The 22,383-nt window shown below is 42.8% G+C and overlaps 1 protein-coding gene across 1 annotated transcript in view; it reads left to right on the top strand.

The window, feature by feature from the left end:
• Positions 1-22,383, top strand: part of si:ch73-383l1.1 (receptor tyrosine-protein kinase erbB-4) — a 213,149-nt gene that overhangs the window by 139,625 nt on the left and 51,141 nt on the right. Inside the window, exons 4-13 of the mRNA XM_063878068.1 lie at positions 3,301-3,435; positions 4,739-4,804; positions 6,222-6,340; positions 7,023-7,164; positions 7,717-7,830; positions 12,919-13,045; positions 13,950-14,023; positions 15,289-15,379; positions 15,975-16,180; positions 17,817-17,949. Coding sequence (XP_063734138.1) covers positions 3,301-3,435; positions 4,739-4,804; positions 6,222-6,340; positions 7,023-7,164; positions 7,717-7,830; positions 12,919-13,045; positions 13,950-14,023; positions 15,289-15,379; positions 15,975-16,180; positions 17,817-17,949 — 1,207 coding nt within the window. The remainder of the gene's footprint in view (positions 1-3,300; positions 3,436-4,738; positions 4,805-6,221; positions 6,341-7,022; positions 7,165-7,716; positions 7,831-12,918; positions 13,046-13,949; positions 14,024-15,288; positions 15,380-15,974; positions 16,181-17,816; positions 17,950-22,383) is intronic.

The following is a 22,383-nucleotide window of genomic DNA, read 5'->3' as shown; positions in this document are numbered from 1 at the left end:
AGGAGCTGGGCCGAGTCCAAAGTGGTGGCAATGATTGGACTAGATGACGTGGAAGAAAGATATTAAATGAAGTCATTCATTCTTGGATGTGTTCCGTTTTTTAAGATCGCCCAATCACATTCTCCTCCGGTGATCACCTCACTGCACAGTTCCACATCAAACCTAATCTCTGATTCAACTTGACACTCCAACTTTCCCCCAGTGAGACTTTTTTTCCTCCGACCCAGCGAGACACTTTGAGTCACAGCCAAAGAGAGATGTAGCAAAACGCTCTACCGGAAAGTCTTGATCCAAACATGACCTGAGCATATGGTGGCGGCGCCCTCAGAAGCCACGTGCAAGCAATAAACGGACTCGCTGGGAACTGTGTCGCCCAGCAGTAGACTCAGCGGAAATTACCATCAAAAGAGAGGGTAGGATCTTTCTTTCGTGTCATATCAGTCCAGTTCAAAGGCTACAGAGTTCATTGAAGCATATTCTCTATTTTAAGTGCAGGAATTAAAATGAGCAAGGATACAAAAAGTGGTTCTTCGGCTCTTTTGTCAACAGGGATTACAATAACAAAGACTGTGACTCTAAAGGCCCTTGCGGCAATTTAGAGTCACAAATTATCTCAAACGCTATTAGAGCTAGAATACTGCTAATGCGGCTAAGGCAAAGACACCAACAAACATGCTTTTACAAACACAAAGAGTTGACTAAAAGCCTGTGTTCAGAGCTGCGACTCAAAAGGCTTCTATCATCGATTTGCTTCGCCGCTCGGTACTGTACCTCTAAAGTCTTATCCTTCTATAGAAACAGATTGCTGTAATCATTTTTTCTAATCCTAATTAATAGCCTCAGCAATAACTTCGTCTCCCTCCACCTCATGTTGGTCTCATAATGCCCTTTCTTAGTGCCCTTTATGTCCCACCTCCCCCCTTTGTGATGCAGGACAATAGCTTTTATGACTACCTTGTAATTCACAGCCGTGTCGAGGTGAGGGAATTGGGCGTAGGTGGGGGGTGTAGTGTCGGACGGTCAGGTTGTAGATCTCCCGACCTGATGGAAAGATCGAAACATGGAGGTGGGGGTACTGGAGAGAAGCGGGTAGGAGGGGTAGGGCGGTGGCCCGGGACTGTCGCGCGTTAAAGGATGACCGCACGATGCCGCCAGAAGAGTTAGCGCCCTTCCCCGGATGGACGGCAGGGGTGGCAATTTGTCTCTCAGCGAGCAGACGGGATCTGGACACAAGCACTTAAAAGAACATTTGGGACAGCGCTGGGCGGCCTGGACAGAAAGATGGCTCCCTGTAAAATGGCAGAATGGATTTAAACTGTCATACCTTCAAATGTAGAAATGATTACTTCAGAAAAAAGTAAAGGAAATGTTCGACCCAGAAGTGGCAGCCATGGTAAGAGCTGGTAGAATGGCGTCAGCAACATTAGAAGCTACGAACCGCTTTAGATTAAGTGGGAGATTCATTATTAGGAGGTCATCTTTTGAACAGGAATCTTGACGTGTCGAATCCTTTCCGAATAATTTTCCTTTACATCTTTCTTTGACCCGTTGATGTTTTCCATCAAGGTAAAGGAAAGTGTAGGGCATCATTTTCTTTAACCATTTGACCCTATCCCTGATCTGAACCTTGAACAGATTACATTGAATTCAATTGAAATGGCTGTCTTTGTGAGACTTGTGTACCCCTGTTGACCTTTTGTTTTGCTGGGAAAACCTAGTTGTGCACGTGTCTGCTGTGGGAAGGAAGTGGCCCTTTATGCTACATAAACCATGTTGTCTAATGGTGACTACCTTATAATCTGTAAATAATGGAAATCCACCTGTGGACGCATCTTTCGTACGTCATTCTTTCTGTATATACGTGGGGAAATCATTAGTACTTCAAAATGACATCAAAGCGTGCTGACAGTGCGGTCCACATGTTATGTGACTTAATCATAGCCTGTCTCTGTCTTCACCCTGCCATCCATGAATGTAAAACAGCCCCTGATAAATCGTCCATTGTGACGGGAACATGATTACATGAAGCCGCTGCTGTAGGCCATTCAGCGGGCAGACAGAGCGCCATGTCACCTCTAAGAGGGCTTTGAATAAATGTCCCCGTCTCCACCAAGGCCCACTTCCTTAATCAGGGTGTCGGATGGTAATGATTAGCTTCCTGCGTGTGCGTCTCCGCTACTGAATCGTCCGCATAACTCACACGCGGTTAATAATCTGCCCTGGGAGATAATACCCTTCTTTACTTTCAGCTAATCCAGGCCCTGATCTGAACCACGGTGTTAGTTTTTTTTTTCATTTACAATTTCATTTATTACAACAAGTTCTTTCTTGGAATCCGGCCTCATATTCAAGGAGAAGGGGAAGGCAAGGTGATTGTATCTAAATCCCTCAAGTAGGTTACAGTCAGCTGGTGTCCCTGATGGGGGGGCTGTTGTTTCCATTCTGCCACGGGTCACAGCTTGGGGAGGAGGGGGGATTATTGCAGCATCATTTCATTTTGTTTCCATATCCAAAATCTGGATTAGCACAAGGAGAGGGATTAGAGTTTATTATCATACTCCATGCACACGCATCTGTTAAGGGCACTGGTCCTTGAAAAGAAACATATTTCTGCTATTAAGTCAACGCCGGATGAGGAGTCAGCCTTTGTCTCTCGTGTGGTGGCTCTTCATTTCAGAGGAATGCATAGTAGGTCAATTTGATCCGAGTTTGTTCGATGATATCGGCCTGTTTTGAGCCAAGAAAGAGCTCTTGAAGGCTATAGTGGAACAATACAACGTAATATCTACCCTACAACCACACATACATCGACTCTCTACCTATAGCACGATTCCCCTACACCAGTTTTCAATTACCGTACACACAATGCGGTTTAGAGGAATGCTCCAGTTTACCATTACCCTTTTTCAATTAACACAACAAGTATCCAGTGTCTTCCAGCGACAGTCATGAAGAAAAAAGTGTACTCAATGCGTAATTATGAATTTACACCAGCGTACGGTTTGAAGTTATTTTCCGAGCTGCTTTTGTTTACATCTTGAAACCCATTTACTTGTTTTCCGCACCGTACTTCTTTATGAAAAATCATTGTCTTTGGACATGGCATTGAATTACTCTGTGCATTTGTCAATAGCATTTATCTTCATGCTCAGATGCACTCCAGGGAGCACTATGCGGCGCGGTACTTTGAGACAAAGGAACGATGGGAGTTAACCTTGAAGCATTGATTTCCTGCCATCTTGTACATGTGCTATAAATCCATGGCTGTATGCTCATTTCTCTGTCTTTTTCCCTTCGCAGAGGTACTGAACGGGGGAGTTTATGTTGACCAGAACAAATTCCTGTGCCACGCGGACACCATCCATTGGCGTGACATTATCAAGAACCCCCAGGCGGAGCTGCTGGTGGTGCCATCCAACAACAGCAACCTTGGCTGTGAGTACCGCACGTGGGTGGAAACCAGTGCAACCAGTAACTTTGGATGAAAATCGAATTATAGTTTCTTCTGAAAGCAGACCACATGCCAACAGGCTGTACAAACACACACTCCCCCCACCAGCAGCAGCAGTCGGGCCCTATCTCTTTTTTTTTATTCATTCCGTTTGCCTCGCGGCCATTTGGAAGCAAAATCACATAGTGTTAGATCAGCGTGTGAACCTTTCCATTGTAGTGCTGTGGTAGGGGCTCCGCAGCGAGGCCCATGGAGCCGCTGTCTGCTGGGCTCTTCTTTGAATCTCAGTGAATCTGACAGCTGGTTTGAAGCTGCCCTCTTCCCCCCGGTGCCCCGCTCATCGGGGTCCCCGCGGACCCTCAGCTCCACGGCTTTTGGACACAACAGGCCATCCGGCGGACATTCTGTGTCAGAAGAGCTGGCTGTTAAAGACGGACCCTCTCAAACTTTTCGACACACTTATGTCTAATGCTCTTTTTAAGTGGTGGGCTTAAAGAAGTTTCTTCGTGTTTCAAAACATGTCAGGGTGAACAAAGGAGACAGCTGAGGCCAAAACACATGCAAGGGAATAACCTTTTAGTTTTTGCAACAAAACAGCAGAATTTGAATGTATTCTTATCTGGAAGTGGCTTTTTGACATAGTTCCAATGCTAACTTTCCAACTCTTAAACAGAAGTAGTGTTTACAAGTGACTTTAGCAAGTAGTTGATGTCTTGCAAAGCTGGTGAATCTGAAATAAAGGACACTTTTAAGTACACAATGTCCAAACATTGCTATTTTCTCAATAAGAAGACACTGATGGAGGAGGAGGGGGATGAAAAGCAACAAAGAACGGAGGAGTTGGGCAAATAAAATGACAGGAGATGGAGTGGGAGTGGAGGTTGCCAAATTGGGGCCCTTTGCCAAGCCGCAGTCAGTATTTAACATTAACAACCCCGCAGTGGGAGTGGTTGAAGGGGCCGGGTGACAATCTGCCGTACTATTCCACTTACTCTGTAATTAACCCGTAGTCAATTAAGCCTTGATGATGGCCCACTGGCAGATGAAGGCTGTTATTCTCTGTCAGGTCCCACTTTGGCTGTGCGCACGCCTGATGGAAGGGAATGGAAGCTTGTCTTGTGTTTTCAACAGGTCGCCACAATGGCTCTGGCTCTATTGTCAGATGAGCGTAGGAGATGTAAGATCTGTCGCTAGATGTGTTTTTTTAGTTTTTGGGCTGTGCGCGACTTGTCTTTAAGTGTGGTTGTGTCAAAACTGCGTCTTGAGTTTGCCCTGTGTGTTCTGCAGGCAGACGCTGTCATCGCTCATGTAACGGACGCTGCTGGGGCCATCAGGAGGACCAGTGTCAGACCTGTGAGTATGCAAACACACCTACAGTTACCCTGGAACTACAGGCCTGCTAACAGTTCTTCCTACAGACACTGATACCTATCTTTTTCTTCTTTCGTTGGAGCAGTTACTCGGTACCTAAAAACCTCATTTATTCATGGTTCCTTAAATAATCCAACAGTAATAACTTTGTCATTTAATTTGAAGTAGTCTTTACTTCCATTGCCGTTGTTACCTGATGTAAGAGTCAACTGTTGCTGGAAAAACAATCATGATCACGATAACAATTCAACATTGATTTCCATTTGCAAGTCCCGGAATAAGTGTATTTCCCTTCCCTTAGAATACCCCTACTACCACTAGTACTCCACATTGAAATCCAGGCTAATGGAAACACTTAAATCAGTCAGAAGTGTAAGTCGTTGAGCGACTGTATTTACTGAATTATGGGGGATATTGTACAATCTGTTTAAAATAATCCATAATCCGCTATAATCTACTTTGAACCAGAAGGCGGGGGTATTTTTATCTTCTTATTCTAACCCAAATCGTGTGAAAAATAAACCTCATCCAGCTGAGTTGAATGAACATAAGAAATAAAAGCAGGACAAAAGAGGGTAGTTAGAGAAATATCAGTCCTCTGTATAATTGCAGTTCTTTTTAAACCAGCTGTCAGATTTTTTCTCACACTAAGGCAGACTAATAGACTACAGAGCCTTGTTGTATTCGCTCACTGCTGCATCATTATGTTCCCAACACAGCAGAGAGTGAGCGCAGCACTTTTTAATGCCTCGGCTTCAAGCTCCTGCTGACTCGCTGGCTGATATTTGTCCTACTGTACCGATAATGTGTGGGCGGATGTTCTCTAGCACAAGTATCGGAGATCATGCGATAGGTACGCACCACATCCAAGAATTTGTTCTGTGCTAAAAATACAGCTTTCTCCAGTAGTTTTGCAATAAGAAACCCAGGAATAGGCGTTAATATTTCTCCGGTTTGCACGAGAGTTGGCATAGCAACAAATGATAGCTTGCTGGGAACAGTCGGATGTTTTTTGTTGCCCGTTTGGCAGGAAACGATAAACACATATGGTTTTTCAATGTTTATGTATCATGTGGAAACCAACTGATTTCACTTTACCTGGGGGCGGCCAAGCTCAATTTGAATTTGAAGCTAAAGAATAAGAGGCTCGCTCAAGGGCACCCCCAGAGCAGCTGTTGGAAGAGGGGACGGTGCTCCGTGTTTTTTAAACTGCGCCTGGGCATTCAAGCCTGTGACCTCGCGATCACGAACCCACTGACCTTTAGTTTGCTCAAGGCCCTCAGTCTGGAATTCCACCTCAGACGACAATGCTCACAGAGGGAAGCGTGGTGGTATTGTCTGTTCTTTTCTGTGTGTGATTGTATGTGTCAGACCTTTAAAATATCCACTTCCTGTGCAGTGACAAAGACGGTGTGTGCAGAGCAGTGTGACGGTCGATGCTTCGGGCCTTACGTCAGCGACTGCTGCCACCGGGAGTGCGCCGGCGGCTGCTCCGGCCCCAAGGACACGGATTGCTTCGTACGTCACAAAAACACAAGCACACTTTCTCTCCTTTCTTAACTTTCCCAACTCTCTTCCCTTCTTGATCTTTCACTTTTCCTCTCTGAGATAAGTTTCTAATATCATCCCTCATCCCCTCCTCTTCTTGCGTGCAACATCTGTTTGTCATCTTTCGCCCCGACGGCAAATGATCCACTTTGTTTGCCGGCTGATAAATTGTTTGTCATTTTACGGCGGGGCTATAAAAGTCTCCTCTTCGAAGAACAAATTGGTGATTCAGTGTTTCCAATTAGTATCCCCTTTATCACCTCCACTTCTCTCCCATTTCACCAAACTTGACCGCTCGGACGCATGGGATGATATTGTCGCTGTAATTCACAGAAAAGCCTCATCCAATTCAATTACAGCCTGTGGACACAGACAACTAAACACTTAAGGGGGTTTATGGGAAAACATTTCACCATTTACATCATGGCGCACGATCAATGGCTCCAATTCTTCTCCCATTTGCCGTTCAGAGAGACGAGGGAATGCTGGACGATGACGATTCGACGTAAAAATGAAATGCTGCCGTAATACTCTTTCACTCAGGGTGACTTATTGAGAAAATCCTCCTTTCTCATAACCCCCTCTGTTTCTTACCCCCACGGGAAGTCAAGCTAGTGCCTTTTAGCTAACTGCTTCTGTGCGCTTTCCACAGGCTTGCACCAATTTCAACGACAGCGGAGCGTGTGTGACCCAATGCCCTCAGCCGTTCGTCTACAACCCCACCTCCTTCCAGTTGGAGCACAACCCCAGAGCCAAGTACACTTATGGAGCCTTCTGTGTCAAGAAATGCCCACGTAAGTCTGCTTCAAGTTCAATTTGACTGCAAGAGCGCTCATAATGGTGCTCATAATTTATAATCTGCGAACCGGTGAAGAAGCATTTATCCTGAAACAATAATTTGAAGAAAAGATAAATGACTCAAACACAAATAAATCGCGTGTCTCAATCAACCAGTCGCCATCTGTGTTGTGCCTCTGGCAGCTGAAAAATTAAATTGTGGATCTTTATTTCACTGTGACGGAGTCAGAGTGCAGCGGTATTTCAGAGAACATGCATTAAAAGTCAACAGATTGCATATTCAAGTCCCAGTGATCATCAAATGAGCACACACCAGTCGCACTTTTTCCCACCACCACTCCCAAGTACTAATTTGATTCATTACTTTTCCTGGGCAATATAGCCCTAGACCATTAGTTTTGATCATTATACAAACGTGATTAAAATACAATCAATTGCTCGCCATTAGAGGGCTCTTTCTAGGAAATTGTGCTTCGGCACACTTTGATTTCTAACACCCAGCATCTCCACTGAGAAGAACACCAACACTCTGCCTCTGTCTCCATCAGATAATTTCGTGGTGGACCACAGCTCCTGCGTCAGAGCGTGCCCTAGCAACAAGATGGAAGTGGAGGAGAACCGCATCAAAATGTGCATCCCCTGCACCGACATCTGTCCCAAAGGTAATTCCACTCCCAAAATTGCCGATGCAGAGTGACGCAAATGAACATAGAGTACATTCAATCAGGCTGTAGTAAGATTTCAAGGACAAACTGTCTTAGTATTGGTTGAATTTAACATTCTTTGCACACACATTCTCAGTTTAGAGTTAACTTATCAAAGTATCCAAATTCTAAAGTATGTGTAGTTCAAAACGTGGTGTTCTTTTATAACGTCCCTTTTTAAAAGCAGTGATACGTTACAATAATTGTGATAACGACCATTTAATGATGTATCAGGACTCGGGTTGGAAAGGGGCGGAACATTCCCGGTAAATTTGCATGGGAAGTTAAGCTGGGGAATTTGGGAAATATTCCATATTGGAAACTTTCCATGGGAATAATGGGAGTTATGGGAATGAACTGGGAATTGATGCAATGTCATGAACAGATATATAAATAGTTACGCTAGCTAAACAACTGGAAGGATCTACAAAACGTCTTGCAGGAGGCAGATTAAGACAGCATTTGAGGTAGCTAGCAGCTTCATAAGAGCGCCTCATAGATGGTAAATGAAGTGATGCTAGCTATGGCTTATTTACCATCTAAGTTATCAGCTAGATGTCTACTAGAGGAAAACATCTGTATGAGATATTTGCAATTTAAACATACAATAAATATATTACCCCATAATACCATCAAACCTAATTCACGTTGTGTAGTCCACAGGCTCAAATGTGTGGCTTCAATAGTCTTGTGCTTTGGGCTCAAAAGTGTGGTCCAGTCTTCTAGAAGTCATATGTGCATGTGATGGAGGAATGCACATTGCCTGTAGGGGGTGTCTGTCAGGATTGGGTAAAGGACCCAGGCGCAGAAGCAATAGAGGAGGCAGGGGTTCAAAGGTATAACAAAGAGCGAGCGGAACCGGTGGAAAACGGAGGGCTGAAAAAGGGCGATCCAATACATCATGGGGGAAACAGCAAGAAAGGACGAACAACGACGACACAACAAAGAGCACAAAGGAAAACACAGAGTAAATACAGAGGAGGGTAATCACAAGACAAGAAACAGCTGGAGGGAGGAGACACACAGGGGCAACAGGTGAGCACGATCAGACAATCAGACAGGGGGGAAACTAAAGACCGGCAGTAAATTACACAAGACAAGAAGTGAACAAGACAAGACAGGAAGTGAACAAGAGAAGACAGGAAGTGAGCAAGAGAAGACAGGAAGTGACAAAAAAAGATACATTTCAAAAATAAAATCATAAACTATAAATACCAAAACTGAGATCCTAACAGTGTGGTCTCAATAGCCATGCAGTAAGCAGTGTGCTATGTGCATGTGATGGAGGAATGGCATGGATATACTTGAATGGCATCTGTTTGTGTTAGTCAAGATTATGCTAGAATATACTTTCCCCAACTCAATGTAAGTTCCTTATGAAGAGCCAACCTTCAATTTTGAAAATTCCCGTTCCTTCCCTTAAAATCCTGTTCATTCCCTTAAAATCCTGTTAATTCCCTTAATTCCTGTTAATTCCCTTAAATTCCAGTTAATTCCCTTAAGTTCCTGTTCATTCCCTTAAAATCCTGTTAATTCCCTTAAATTCCTGTTAATTCCCTTAAAATCCTGTTAATTCCCTTAAATTCCTGTTCATTCCCTTAAGTTCCTGTTAATTCCCTTAAATTCCTGTTCATTCCCTTAAATTCCCGTTCATTCCCTTAAATTCTCGTTCATTCCCTTAAATTCCTGTTAATTCCCTTAAATTCCCGTCCATTCCCTTAAATTCCCGTTCATTCCCTTAAATTCCGTTCATTCCCTTAAATTCCCGTTCATTCCCTTAAGTTCCTGTTAATTCCCTTAAATTCCTGTTAATTCCCTTAAAATCCTGTTAATTCCCTTAAATTCCTGTTAATTCCCTTAAATTCCAGTTAATTCCCTTAAAATCCTGTTAATTCCCTTAAATTCCTGTTCATTCCCTTAAATTCCTGTTCATTCCCTTAAATTCCGTTCATTCCCTTAAATTCCCGTTCATTCCCTTAAATTCTCGTTCATTCCCTTAAATTCCTGTTAATTCCCTTAAATTCCCGTCCATTCCCTTAAATTCCCGTTCATTCCCTTAAATTCCCGTTCATTCCCTTAAATTCCCGTTCATTCCCTTAAGTTCCTGTTAATTCCCTTAAATTCCTGTTAATTCCCTTAAATTCCTGTTCATTCCCTTAAGTTCCCGTTCATTCCCTTAAGTTCCTGTTAATTCCCTTAAATTCCTGTTAATTCCCTTAAATTCCTGTTCATTCCCTTAAGTTCCTGTTCATTCCCTTAAATTCCTGTTAATTCCCTTAAATTCCTGTTTATTCCCTTAAATTCCTGTTCATTCCCTTAAGTTCCTGTTAATTCCCTTAAATTCCTGTTCATTCCCTTAAATTCCCGTTCATTCCCTTAAATTCCCGTTCATTCCCTTAAATTCCTGTTAATTCCCTTAAATTCCTGTTCATTCCCTTAAATTCCCGTTCATTCCCTTAAATTCCCGTTCATTCCCTTAAGTTCCTGTTAATTCCCTTAAATTCTCGTTAATTCCCTTAAATTCCTGTTAATTCCCTTAAATTCCTGTTCATTCCCTTAAATTCCCGTTTATTCCCTTAAATTCCCGTTCATTCCCTTAAATTCCTGTTAATTCCCTTAAATTCCTGTTCATTCCCTTAAATTCCTGTTCATTCCCTTAAATTCCCGTTCATTCCCTTAAATTCCCGTTCATTCCCTTAAATTCCCGTTCATTCCCTTAAGTTCCCGTTTATTCCCTTAAATTCCCGTTCATTCCCTTAAATTCCTGTTAATTCCCTTAAATTCCCGTTAATTCCCTTAAATTCCTGTTCATTCCCTTAAATTCCTGTTCATTCCCTTAAATTCCTGTTAATTCCCTTAAATTCCCGTCCATTCCCTTAAATTCCCGTTCATTCCCTTAAATTCCCGTTCATTCCCTTAAATTCCCGTTCATTCCCTTAAGTTCCTGTTAATTCCCTTAAATTCCTGTTAATTCCCTTAAATTCCTGTTAATTCCCTTAAAATCCTGTTAATTCCCTTAAATTCCTGTTCATTCCCTTAAGTTCCTGTTAATTCCCTTAAATTCCTGTTCATTCCCTTAAATTCCCGTTTATTCCCTTAAATTCCCGTTCATTCCCTTAAATTCCTGTTAATTCCCTTAAATTCCTGTTCATTCCCTTAAATTCCTGTTCATTCCCTTAAATTCCCGTTCATTCCCTTAAATTCCCGTTCATTCCCTTAAATTCCCGTTCATTCCCTTAAGTTCCCGTTTATTCCCTTAAATTCCCGTTCATTCCCTTAAATTCCTGTTAATTCCCTTAAATTCCCGTTAATTCCCCTGGAAAGTTTCGATCTTTGAAAATTCCTGTAATTTTGCAACCCTCATCAGGACAACATGATACATTTACAAGTGGGCATTGTTTGGGATACTTGAATGACGCATATTAAGCTAGTTTGTAGAAGGGTTTTTTAATAATTATTTCAAGTTCAATACAGTTATTTTAAGTAGATATTTTCATAGCAATATTTTATACTTACAAAACTCACCATAAAGGAAACGTTTTGGGGATGTCTGCAAGCGAAGGAGTTGTGGAGTTTCACTGGTATTCATATTGATTATTACATTTCCTGGATATTGACATGCTGGTTGTCTGTATATCAAACACTGCCGTTGGATTTTGTTCAAACTTGTGAAAGTCAAGCGTCGCTGTAGTATGTTCGTCTATCATAAAGTTGAACACTTTGAGGAGTCTTAACTGCCCTCAATCTTTCAATTACGATGACACAAGGGATCAGGATGTACTTGGATCCCCAGTAAGTGTCGGAGATTGTCACGTTTATCTTAGTGCACAGACACACTGACGACAGACGCATTTTTGGCCAGGTTTCCAGTACAAGATGTATAAAATATAGTCAATGTGAACACAAAAAAAAAAACTCTATTTTATAATTAATTTAGCGTAATTAGATTTTTAACAAACAGTATTTAAATGTACTTCACCTACATTTACCTCCCTTCCTTTACTGTTCAGTGTGGTAAACAGCTTATGCAGTTAAACCTTTTTAATCTAATAGCTTAATGCTAACTGTGATGTTACTGGATCAGACTGGAAGCTTTATACACAATGTAATCATTTTCTGTAGCTGATTTATTTACTTTTTTTAAATAACAGCTGGTATAATTGGAGGAAAAGCCAGTCTATCATAAAATACATCTACTTGTTTGGCACGCCTCGTACTGCTGCTTTGAGTAAGCACTGCATTACATATCGCATAAATCAGGGTCACATGTCCCACCCGAAAACAGTCGGTGTGTTAATTAACATGGCGGGGGAACATCCTGAGGAGCTGCTGCTACCTGCTCAGTAATTACAACTCATTTTGTGCGAGTGTCAGCTAAATGGCTAAAAAATGAGAAATTTAAAAAGCAGTTCAATACAGAGAATTAGCCTCTTCATCATATTGTTCTCACAAAGGTAAGCGATCTGCCCTTTCTCGTTCACTCCTGTTTTCCTCCGGGCTCCACGCACGGGGCTGAGGCATCCATTGATTGGCTAATCTCTTGATTACATCGTCACGCAGCAGGAAGGGGTTAATGAAGGATAGCCCAAGGAACTGTGGGAAATGATAACAAATTAACATTTCAGATATGGAATTGGCTGGTATAAATCACTATCAAAAACTGGTTACACCACTTAATGCGAGCCTTATTCATCATCCCGGCCGCCTCTGTCAGAAATACTTGGCTCACACCAGACCGCAAGTGTAATTAATGCAGATGTAATGAATTCATTATGGAGAGGAATTGGCTGTGGATTGGCCTGTGCTTTCATCAAAAGAATCCCAATGCATGGAGAAGGGTCCGCGGCCTTGCCTGCGCACCAAAGGAGGGTGTATTTCCATTAAAGAGTGTAAAGAATTAACGTGACAAATAGCTAATAGCACTTTTTCTCCGCACGAGGTCTCTGCGGTGCAAGGGCACTTTGGGTTATACTCTAAAGAAGGTCATTCACGCCTAAAGCAACTTCAACATTTGAATAATGTGTGCTTGTGTGTTTGTGTCGCCAGTGTGCGACGGCATAGGGACGGGCAGCCTGCAGACGGCGCAAACAGTGGACGCCAGCAACATTGATAAGTTTGTCAACTGCACCAAAATCAACGGGAACTTAATCTTCCTCATTACAGGGATTAAAGGGTAAGTGCAGGGGATTTTTTGAGTAACACTTTGTGTGAAGCTCATGTCCTTAATGTCCATTTTGATTGAATTATTATTCAATATGTAACATACATATAACACATCTAGCTCTGCATAATTATATGAATTATAATGCTGTTTAACACATATTAAAGCATTATGTAATGACTAAAATGGTCAAGAATCATCATATTTCATAATTGCTGGTCACTCAATTTGAAAGGATAATAGTGTATGATTATTCCCATAGTTGTATTGTATAGTATAATATGTATTTCTTTATTAATTATGCATTAAAACAATTATTATAACTTACTCTGAGTGGTCATTGTTTGATTCAAGCAAAGTGATTAATCATTAAATCCATGCTGAAACCACACAGAGCCATTGTAAAGGTAGAATTGTCTTATTCTATTCCATTATAATGATATGTAATCAAGCCTTTAAAAATAATACACAGTGCTACGATCAAATCATTAAACATTAATATGTTTGTTTATGTTGCATTATAGACATGGTCGTCATAGAAAGTGTCGCATTTAAGCTTATTTCTTATTCTTTCACACACCTTACTTAATAAAAGGACTTACAGCAGCACACAAGGAAGACCGGTAGACTTGTAAGCAAGCAGCTCTTCATTCATATCCCATAATGTCTGGTAAATTCTGACTTGGGAAGGTCAATAAGCAGATATTCAATCAAACGCTACCGTCGAAGTGTCCTGAAGCTCTATCTGGAGGATGGAATAATGTGTAATGTCACACAGCACATTAGAGAGAACAAATAATACTGTCTTCACTAATCATTTCTTCTCAATGCTGCCTTCAGGACTGTTTTATAAATAAGGTCATACTAAAAGCAATGCGTGACAAAAAAGGAGTGACTTTCCCCTGTGTTTTTTCAGTGACATGTATCATGGTATCGGACCTATGGACCCCGAACACCTCAACGCGTTCCGCACTGTGAAGGAGATCACAGGTGAGACGGGGGGGGGGGGGGGGTCACCTTGGAAAAGTTGCCTGAATAAAGTTATTATGTTGTTTGTGTCGCAGTAAAAAAAAAAAAGCAGCAAAGAGGGGTTTTTTTTTTGTCGTTGAACTCTAAAGGTGTGTATTATGTTATTGTGTGCCTAATAGCGATACGTACTTCCAGAAAGGCGCTGTGTGTGTGTGTGCATGCTCGAGTGTGTATTTATTCATTAACTATTAGTGGCCTTAAGGGATGAGTAATACCTGGTACACAAACCCTTTTGTCATATTAAACTGCGTCTTGCGTTTGAGCCAAACAGCTAATGGAGTGAAACTGCATTTTCATAATGAAAATCCGAGCAATAAGAAAGAGCAATGGCCGTCCTATCCCAGCCATTTCCTGCTCTATCCCTTTAATGTCATTTCCACACATTCTCATCGCTTGTAATCTGTCATTAAAGGCAAGTGCAGCGGGACTGATTGTGCAGAATATTAAATCCATTCTTTTAATTAGAGTATATTGTCTTCCCTTTTTTTTCCTGTGCGAACTTCTCCGAGGCAGAGCATGAAGGCAAAGGAGACCCTTTTTATAAACTAGCTCATTACGTGACTACATGTACAGCCTGGAACTCTTTTTCCTCTTTCTCTATTTCATTTTCACCATTATTACTGAGAAAAAAGGCTTGATTACTTACTAAGTGTACTAATTAGTAGCGTCGTACCACTTGAGATTGGACTATTTGAAAGCCTCGTACTCAAATGCGTTCTTACTCGATCTTGTCCCCGTCTTAGAGAAAGAAGATTTCATTTCGAGACCTGGCGGTCCTTTTCATTTTGTTAACCTCCTAATTCTGATAGAACATGGCTAAGCAGTGTTGGGTAAACTTTATTTCAGATCCATAGTTTTAGTAGTGCTTTGCTTATGCTTGCTCAGTCAGTATTGATTGAGAGTTGCTGTCTTGGTCTTGACTTGGTGTTGGTCCTGGTCCTGACTAGGTCTTGTACTGTCTTGATTTAACATCTCCCTTGCTAGGTACTGACTGATTTTCGACATGTTTTGGCCTTGATCTAAGTATTGACCGAATCACACCCAGCTTAGGGACTTGGTTAAACTCTGCTGCCTGGGTCTGGGTCTTGACTCAGCCTGGGCCAGCCTTAGTCCTGGTTTTGACATGTTCTTTTTTCAACCCCTAAAAGTCTCAACACAGTCTGATATTGAACATGGTTTTTCGCTTTTGACTGCTTCACTGCTAACTACCACATGTTTTTCTTTAGGATACCTCAACATCCAGTCTTGGCCTGAGAACATGACAGATCTGAGTGTTTTCTCCAGCCTTTCAACCATTGGAGGTAGATCCTTATACAGGTATGTTTTATTTTACCACTCTGTTTACATTACAGTTAGTCTGAACTACCACGTAAAAGCAGAGAAGTTCTATGACAAATTCTCCTTGTTCCATCTTAAACTACATTACATGTATGTTTTGACCTAAATATGAAATGCGTGTATGATATATGCTGTCTTTGCTGGGAAAGCTCCTCATGTTTCCCTCTTTTCTTGCTGTGTTGGATGGCTACTGTTGGGCCTAATGAGCCGCCAGGCCGCGATGTACTGCACAGAGGCTCTTTGAAGCGTCACGCAGCTTTGATTAGCCCCGTTTTGATAACAGGCTCTGTGTTCGCTCACAAGTGGCAGATCCAAGAGATAGTGCTGGCAGAGTCAAAGGAGATCCCGCCTCGTAAACACCACTGATGACCCTGTAACTCAGCGATGTGTCATTTAGAGCAGAAGCAACCTCCTTCTCAGTCTCACTCCTTCTTTGTGCTATATTTCTCTTCTTTCTCCTCAATTTGAAAACTTTCTATCACCCGGTTCTTCTTCTGCTTTTGACCTCCCTATCTATCTTCACCCCTACTTCTTTCAACTTTGTCATCATTTCCTTTTTCTCTGTCTCCTGCAGTGGAAGTGGTATTTCCCTGTTGATCTTGAAGCAGCGTTGGATCTCCTCGCTTCAGTTCCAGTCGCTGGACGAGATCAGCGCCGGGAACGTGTACATCTTCAACAACAGCCGCCTGTGCTTCTACAACACCGTCAACTGGACGTCGCTCTTCAGGACGTCGAGCCAGAAAGTCCTCATCCGCAACAACAGAGAGCCCAAGGAATGCTGTATGTAGTCCGTTTGAGGAAATATGCACGCTTTATTGCAATATTGGGATTGGAGTAAGGCACTGTAGAGGTGACTTTTAACTTAATAGGTGTAAAGTTGCTTTTTTGGGTTAAAAATAAACAGTTTGGTTGGAACAAAACAGCTTTACTGTTCCTCCGTTCTCTTTTCTTCTTTCCTATTAGTCCTCTAATTAATTCCAGATTCCCCGTGTATCTCTGCAAATCCATCTCGCCCCCCCCAGCCTTACACTACCCCATGCCCGTTTCCAAGGCGACTGTGTCACGGGCGTCTCTTAGCTGCTCGGCCATTTAAGCCCTTTTTCAGCACCCTGTGAGGAAAGTGCTTAATGCGTCATGCACAGAGGTGGATTAAGCTCACTGCTAGCCACAGGGAAGCGGACACCTGATGGAAACCATGAATAGGGTACATGTGGATTGAGCTGCAGATGGTGGAAACTGTGGAGTGGAGGGAGGGAGGGAGTTGTAATACAAACAGGGAATTGTCTCCATGGTTTTAGAATTAATTGAAAATGGTATTTTTATCTCCTAGTAACCATTTCTTTGGTCGTGTAATGTGCCAGTAAAGAGCGGGAAAGCCGGCACACTAGTTTTTTCTTGGCTGTGTTTAATATCATTAGCCAGTTAATTAGTGTGGTGTGTGTTAGGAAATCGATGCAGCCTCACACAGGCCTCTTCATTAGGCTCTACCCCCCTGTCTAACATTGACTGTTCGGCTGTTGACAAAGGGTTCAGGCCCCCACCGGGCGACACACCCGGGGACGTGGGCTGCCAATCACCGGATGGCGGACACGCAGAGTGCAATGAACAGCATCGATTGTTGTGGTTGGACTGAGAAATAGAAAAGGCATTAGGGTTGTGTTAGGGGCGGTCTTTAAATGTGGAAGTGTTGGGAATACCAATGCGTCACTCACACAGCTGGACCTCCCTCGGCTAGACCACACACAATCGCCTTACATTGGGAAACATTTGTTCAAAGTAATTCACGAGCGAACACTTTTATAGCCCTCTCAAATTTCGACGTAAAGCAAAATCCGAGTTATTTTCCCTCTCTATTCATTTGACGGAGCCGAGATGGGCAGATAGAAGCCGGGGCTTATCGTGGATAACGGGGTCAACACTGTATCCAGTTCTCTTTATCCACCCTTGGCTAAAACACACTTCCAGTCTCTAGATTAATTTGTACATAATAAACCACTATAAGATACTTTAACTTCTGAGCTATTCATGTATCATATCAAGTTTCCAGTACGCTTGAACTGAATTATACGTGTGGATGTCAGAGGTGGACAAAGCACAGTGATAGAAGCAATACTGCAAGGTCAGAATTGTACTTTAAGTACCAAAAGTTAAAATAGTCATTATGCAGAAGGGCCCATTTAAGCACCATATATGTGAAACAATATCCTACTGTCAATGCATTAATGTGTTTGTCACATCCTGGTAAAAGTGTGGTTTGTTTAAACTGCTGTACATGCTACTGGACGGCTAACCCCATAATAATATATGATCGTTTGCAGTAGCTGAAGTATAAGTACCTCAATAAATTGCTTGAGTACTAAGTTACTTTCAGGCTGGAGTACTATGTGTCTATTCTTTTCTTTCTTCCTCTCCACAGCTCAGCAGCGCATGGTGTGTGATGGCATGTGTTCGGACGACGGGTGCTGGGGCCCGGGGCCCGACCAGTGTCTCTCCTGCAGGTACTTCCGGCGAGGCCGCACCTGCGTGGAGTCCTGCAACCTTTTTGACGGGTGAGTGATCCATTCACAAACACTTCTTTTATTCATATCGATGCATGCCGGGTAAATGTTTGATCTGATATGACACGAAGCTGACCCGAAAATGAAGCGTTTTCCTGAATGTCAGATCATTATAGTTTCAGGAGACTGCATTAATTCCCCTTGCAAACAGCCGCACATGACAAGCAGAGGAAATAAAATCAATTCAAGCAGCTTTGATGCATGAGAATGAAGTCAAAACATTCTCAAGAGCTTTGGAGGAGGGGAGTCTAATTGCATTGGCATGAATGTAATGAGATGAACCAATAAGGAATTTGACTCTGAACAGTTACCGTGAGCAGTAAAAGGAGCATTTGGCTGCCTGTTACAGCCATAGTCCATAATCAATTTTAATATACCATTGAAGTATTATATTTTATTACAAATTGCCCATTCAGACTGGCAGAAAAAGAGAGTTTACTGCTCTGAGCTGTGAGATAACTGACATTTTCGACAAAGGCTCTTTGCGCGTCCTCACAATCCACTGATGTTCTGTTTTCAGTGTGAATAATTGCATTCAGGTCATTGCTTTATGTACATCAAAAAAGAGCACTGCCAGCTCATCTGGGGACCGGAGGAACACGTCTTTGTAGATGTAGTCTTTTGTGCTCTTCTTGAATGTACTAGGAGATGTGGTGAATGACAACACTTGAAAGCAGCGTGTGCCACAAGATAAATATGACTTTCTCGCGAGCAGTGATGTCAAGCTCGTGTTCTCCCAAGGGGGAAGTGGAGAGGGTGCGCGTACGTGTGAGGGAGAGGGTGTACGAACCCTCGGTCATGTTGACTTGTTCTGGTCATTTTCCCGGCACCGTTTGCGGGAGGGAGGCTTTGAAGTTGCCGGGAGAAACAGCTCATAGCGGAGGCTTTGAAGAAGACTGGTGAGGAAGAGGCTCGTGGCAGGGAGCTGCTGAGGCACACTTGTCTCCTATACTGTAAATATAGTCGCTGTGATGCATTGACAGTAACATTCGACAGGCACACTCCCTGCTTTGTGTTACCGCCCTGAACTTTTGAACTAGAATGTCCATAAATCAAAGCCCTGGGAAAGAAGTCACCACCTGCCAAGCACCGTGTATCTCTCTATCTCTGACGGATAAAGGGTAGCTTACATAAGATGGAAATCTTAGAAAACCTGTATTTTCCCCCCTGGTGGTTGCATGCTTTCTGTCTCAAGCCAAATACAAAACTTCTTCCGTACTTCACAACTTGTATTTTGAGAAATTAAACCCTTATAATATAACCACCACAGTACACACAGAAAAAGAAGTTGGTTACAAAAGGCTTTATTTTTTAAATGCCCATAGAGAGAGGTACGTTTCAGCCTGAGTACTAAAGGGTTCATTTTATGCTGCTTTTCAGGTTCATATTAGTATTTTATGTCTCTCCTGGGACATGTCTCCATGCTTTAATGTTCAAAAAGCTCTTTATTTGTCTCATTCTGCCTGTGTTGCAGCACCTCTTATCACCCTCTGTCTGAAACCAGAGCCCAGTCTGCTCTGATTGGATAGCGGGCCGGCTCTGTTGTGATTAGTCAACAGCTTAAAGATGTCCCGCCCCTTATCCTATCACGTACGATGTGTTGGAACGCTAGCCAATAGAGATGTCACCATGCTACTGAAGTAATCAAAGGAGGCTAATGGCGGCGTTTCAGGCGGGGGGGTGGGGGGCGGGTGTGGGAGAGAAACTTCCTCTGCAGACCATGCAGAGAAACCTATACAACACACTACAGGAAGGGGGAAACCCCAAAAAGAACATAGGGCCTGGTTCAATGCATTTCAAGTTAGGTAGGTACCTTGCTGTAACAGGAATAAATTGGTGGCTGTGTGCAGCATAGATTGACCTGCTCTCTTCCTCGGCTCTCACTCTGTTGTATTAGACCGTAACTCTCTACAGAATTAAGCGCTGGTTCATTAAATATGTTTCCAGGTTGGTGATTTTAAAGCTTAAGATTCTTCAGCTCGCCCTCTTTATACGTCTCCATTCTTAATGAGTAGAGGCACTAATTCCCTTTAGTTTATACGTCTACTGAATAAAACAAAGGAGGAGCAAAGGCGTGCGAGAGGGGAAAAGGAAAACGGCTGAGATGGTGTCCACTGGGGTTGGGGGGGGGGGGGGGGGGAGGGAGGGGAGTGTGGAAGCGGATTAGGCAGGCGTTGAAAGTGTTTAATTAAAAAAGTTGCTCTGCTGGGTTGACCATGCTCTGGTTTGCTGGAGGTTTGGGGGTCTGAATAGTAGCTACAGTCTTGGTTAAATTCCTGCTAAAACAGGGCTAATCCCCCATCAGGCCTTCCCCCGATGGGGCCCTTGCTGCACACTTCCAGCCGTGAAGGGGGCCAATCAGGAGGAACGGCTTTGACGGAATGGAAATGACCCTGGAGAGCACCGTTGCCGAGGTCATTGTCTCTCACCCATTCTCTTCCATGTATTTTTCCTCCCCCTCCAACAACAAAAGAGATATCTCTGCATGTCCTGGACTCTTTTTCTAAAGGACTCCCCTGGACAGTGCTTCCAGGGGAGAAATCTCATTTATTTTTGGAACAAGGGAAAGAAAGACGAGGGAGAAATGTAAAAAGAGCAATGGGAGTTTCCTTTGAGTCCCACTGAAAAACATTAATAAAAGGACACCTTGATACCGTATGTCTGGAGGTTTCAGACGAGCGGGGTTGGGAGGGTAACTTTAAAGAATGTATTCTGTTGCATGTAAAGGTTATCAGTAACCTAATCTAAGTATCACAATATAAAAGAAAGAAACCAACATGTTTCATCAACACATTTGCTATCTTTAATTATAGACTAGGCCTACAGCAAAGTATAGTATAGCAAAGGCTGTTTAGGTTTACCCCATCAACCTACCAACCAATCAATGGGGGTAATTATGTTTCTGCACCATATTAGAATAAAACACATATTTCTCCAAACTAAAAAACTGTATAGAAATTGAGAAAAATGTGCAATGTAAGCTTTAAAGTCTGTGCAGCCACTGGGGCAAAGTGCTTATACATTATTAAATGCAAAACAGTAGTAGTAAACCGGCAGTGGATTTATTGATTACATATCTGTCGTTATTTCAGTAGCTTTGTAATTAATCTGAATATCTGAACTGTTAGAAACCTTTTTTTATGCATCCTGATTTCCTAATACATGTAACCTCTCGAATGCTGCAAACACGACGTACCGCTACCCCTTTACCATGTTATAAATGCCCTGACATTATGCTCGACTAAAGGGAAATGTAGTGTTTTATCTTCCCTTTGACTGACCCGTAATGCGATACAGTGGAATTCTGCAGTGTCTCTCTTTTTTTGTGGCTATTAGAACCAGCACGTCTAAGATGTTTCTAAAATTCACCCGATGAAAATGCATAAAACACACATACCCGGAGGCCATCCAAATGTGCAAAATCGGAAGAAAAAAAACAGCTCTCAAGGAGGAATCTGTTGAATCTATATTCCACCCGAGTAGCATCACATGCAAACACAAACAAAGCGCGCACCCAGAATCCCCCTCCTTACCCCAGCACTGTGAGAAAGGGTACTTGTTTGTAACCGGCTGGATCCTCCTCTGAGAGCTGTCTGTCCTCAGCATCGACTGATCGATCCCTCTGATGTCAAAAGTGCTTTTGATCGGCCGCGGTTCATATCGACGGCCGCAATCCTCCGCTCGCCGGAGAGTTCAAAAACAGAGATAACGTGCTGAATCCGACACAAACAACGGGAGAAATGTATGGATTTGTTGCATGCAAACACACACATATGGACGTATGGGGATGCAACCGTACGGCCGGAGGCACTCTGCAGCTCCTGTCTGTGTAATTGCACAGTATAAGCCCAATATTGAGCTCTATTGTTCGCCTCCAGAAGACTAAAAACAACAACAACACAGACTTCATGCAGTGCTCGAAATGGCTAAAAAAGGAGTCTCCTCCAAGATGCTCGACCAGCAATGATTCTTGGATTTGATTAGACGATGAAAAATAAATGTATCTGACTTTTTTCCATGCCCTCTCCCTGGCCTCCTTCCCTTTTCCCATTCCCTTCCAGCAGCTCTCCTCCCTCCTCGAATCCCCTCGTGTTTGCCCATGATTTAAACAGGCTGTTAATTATTCATAAGCCTTCCCCTGTTTGCATATTGACCACACTAAGCCTTTAACTTGATCAAATACTCTTAGGCAGCGATCTGCCCTGTGTGCCCCTCTACCGGAGGGCACTCCTGCAGGCAGTGCAATTAGGAATCAGGGAGGTGGGCACCAGAAAATGAGGCTTTAACCTTTCTTTCTTGATACTGTATCGCATGTTGGTTTGAAATCAAAAGGATGCTATGTACAGCTGGCACACATACACATAGCGGACTTCAAAATCCTCCCTCAGCATGCTCTCAATCAATATTTCAACTGGGTACGCTCTC

The sequence above is a fragment of the Eleginops maclovinus genome, chromosome 24, assembly GCF_036324505.1.
Source record: "Eleginops maclovinus isolate JMC-PN-2008 ecotype Puerto Natales chromosome 24, JC_Emac_rtc_rv5, whole genome shotgun sequence".
Taxonomy (NCBI): domain Eukaryota; kingdom Metazoa; phylum Chordata; class Actinopteri; order Perciformes; family Eleginopidae; genus Eleginops; species Eleginops maclovinus.
The sequence above is the reverse complement of the archived record's forward strand: the minus strand, read 5'-3'. Positions and strand labels throughout refer to the sequence as shown.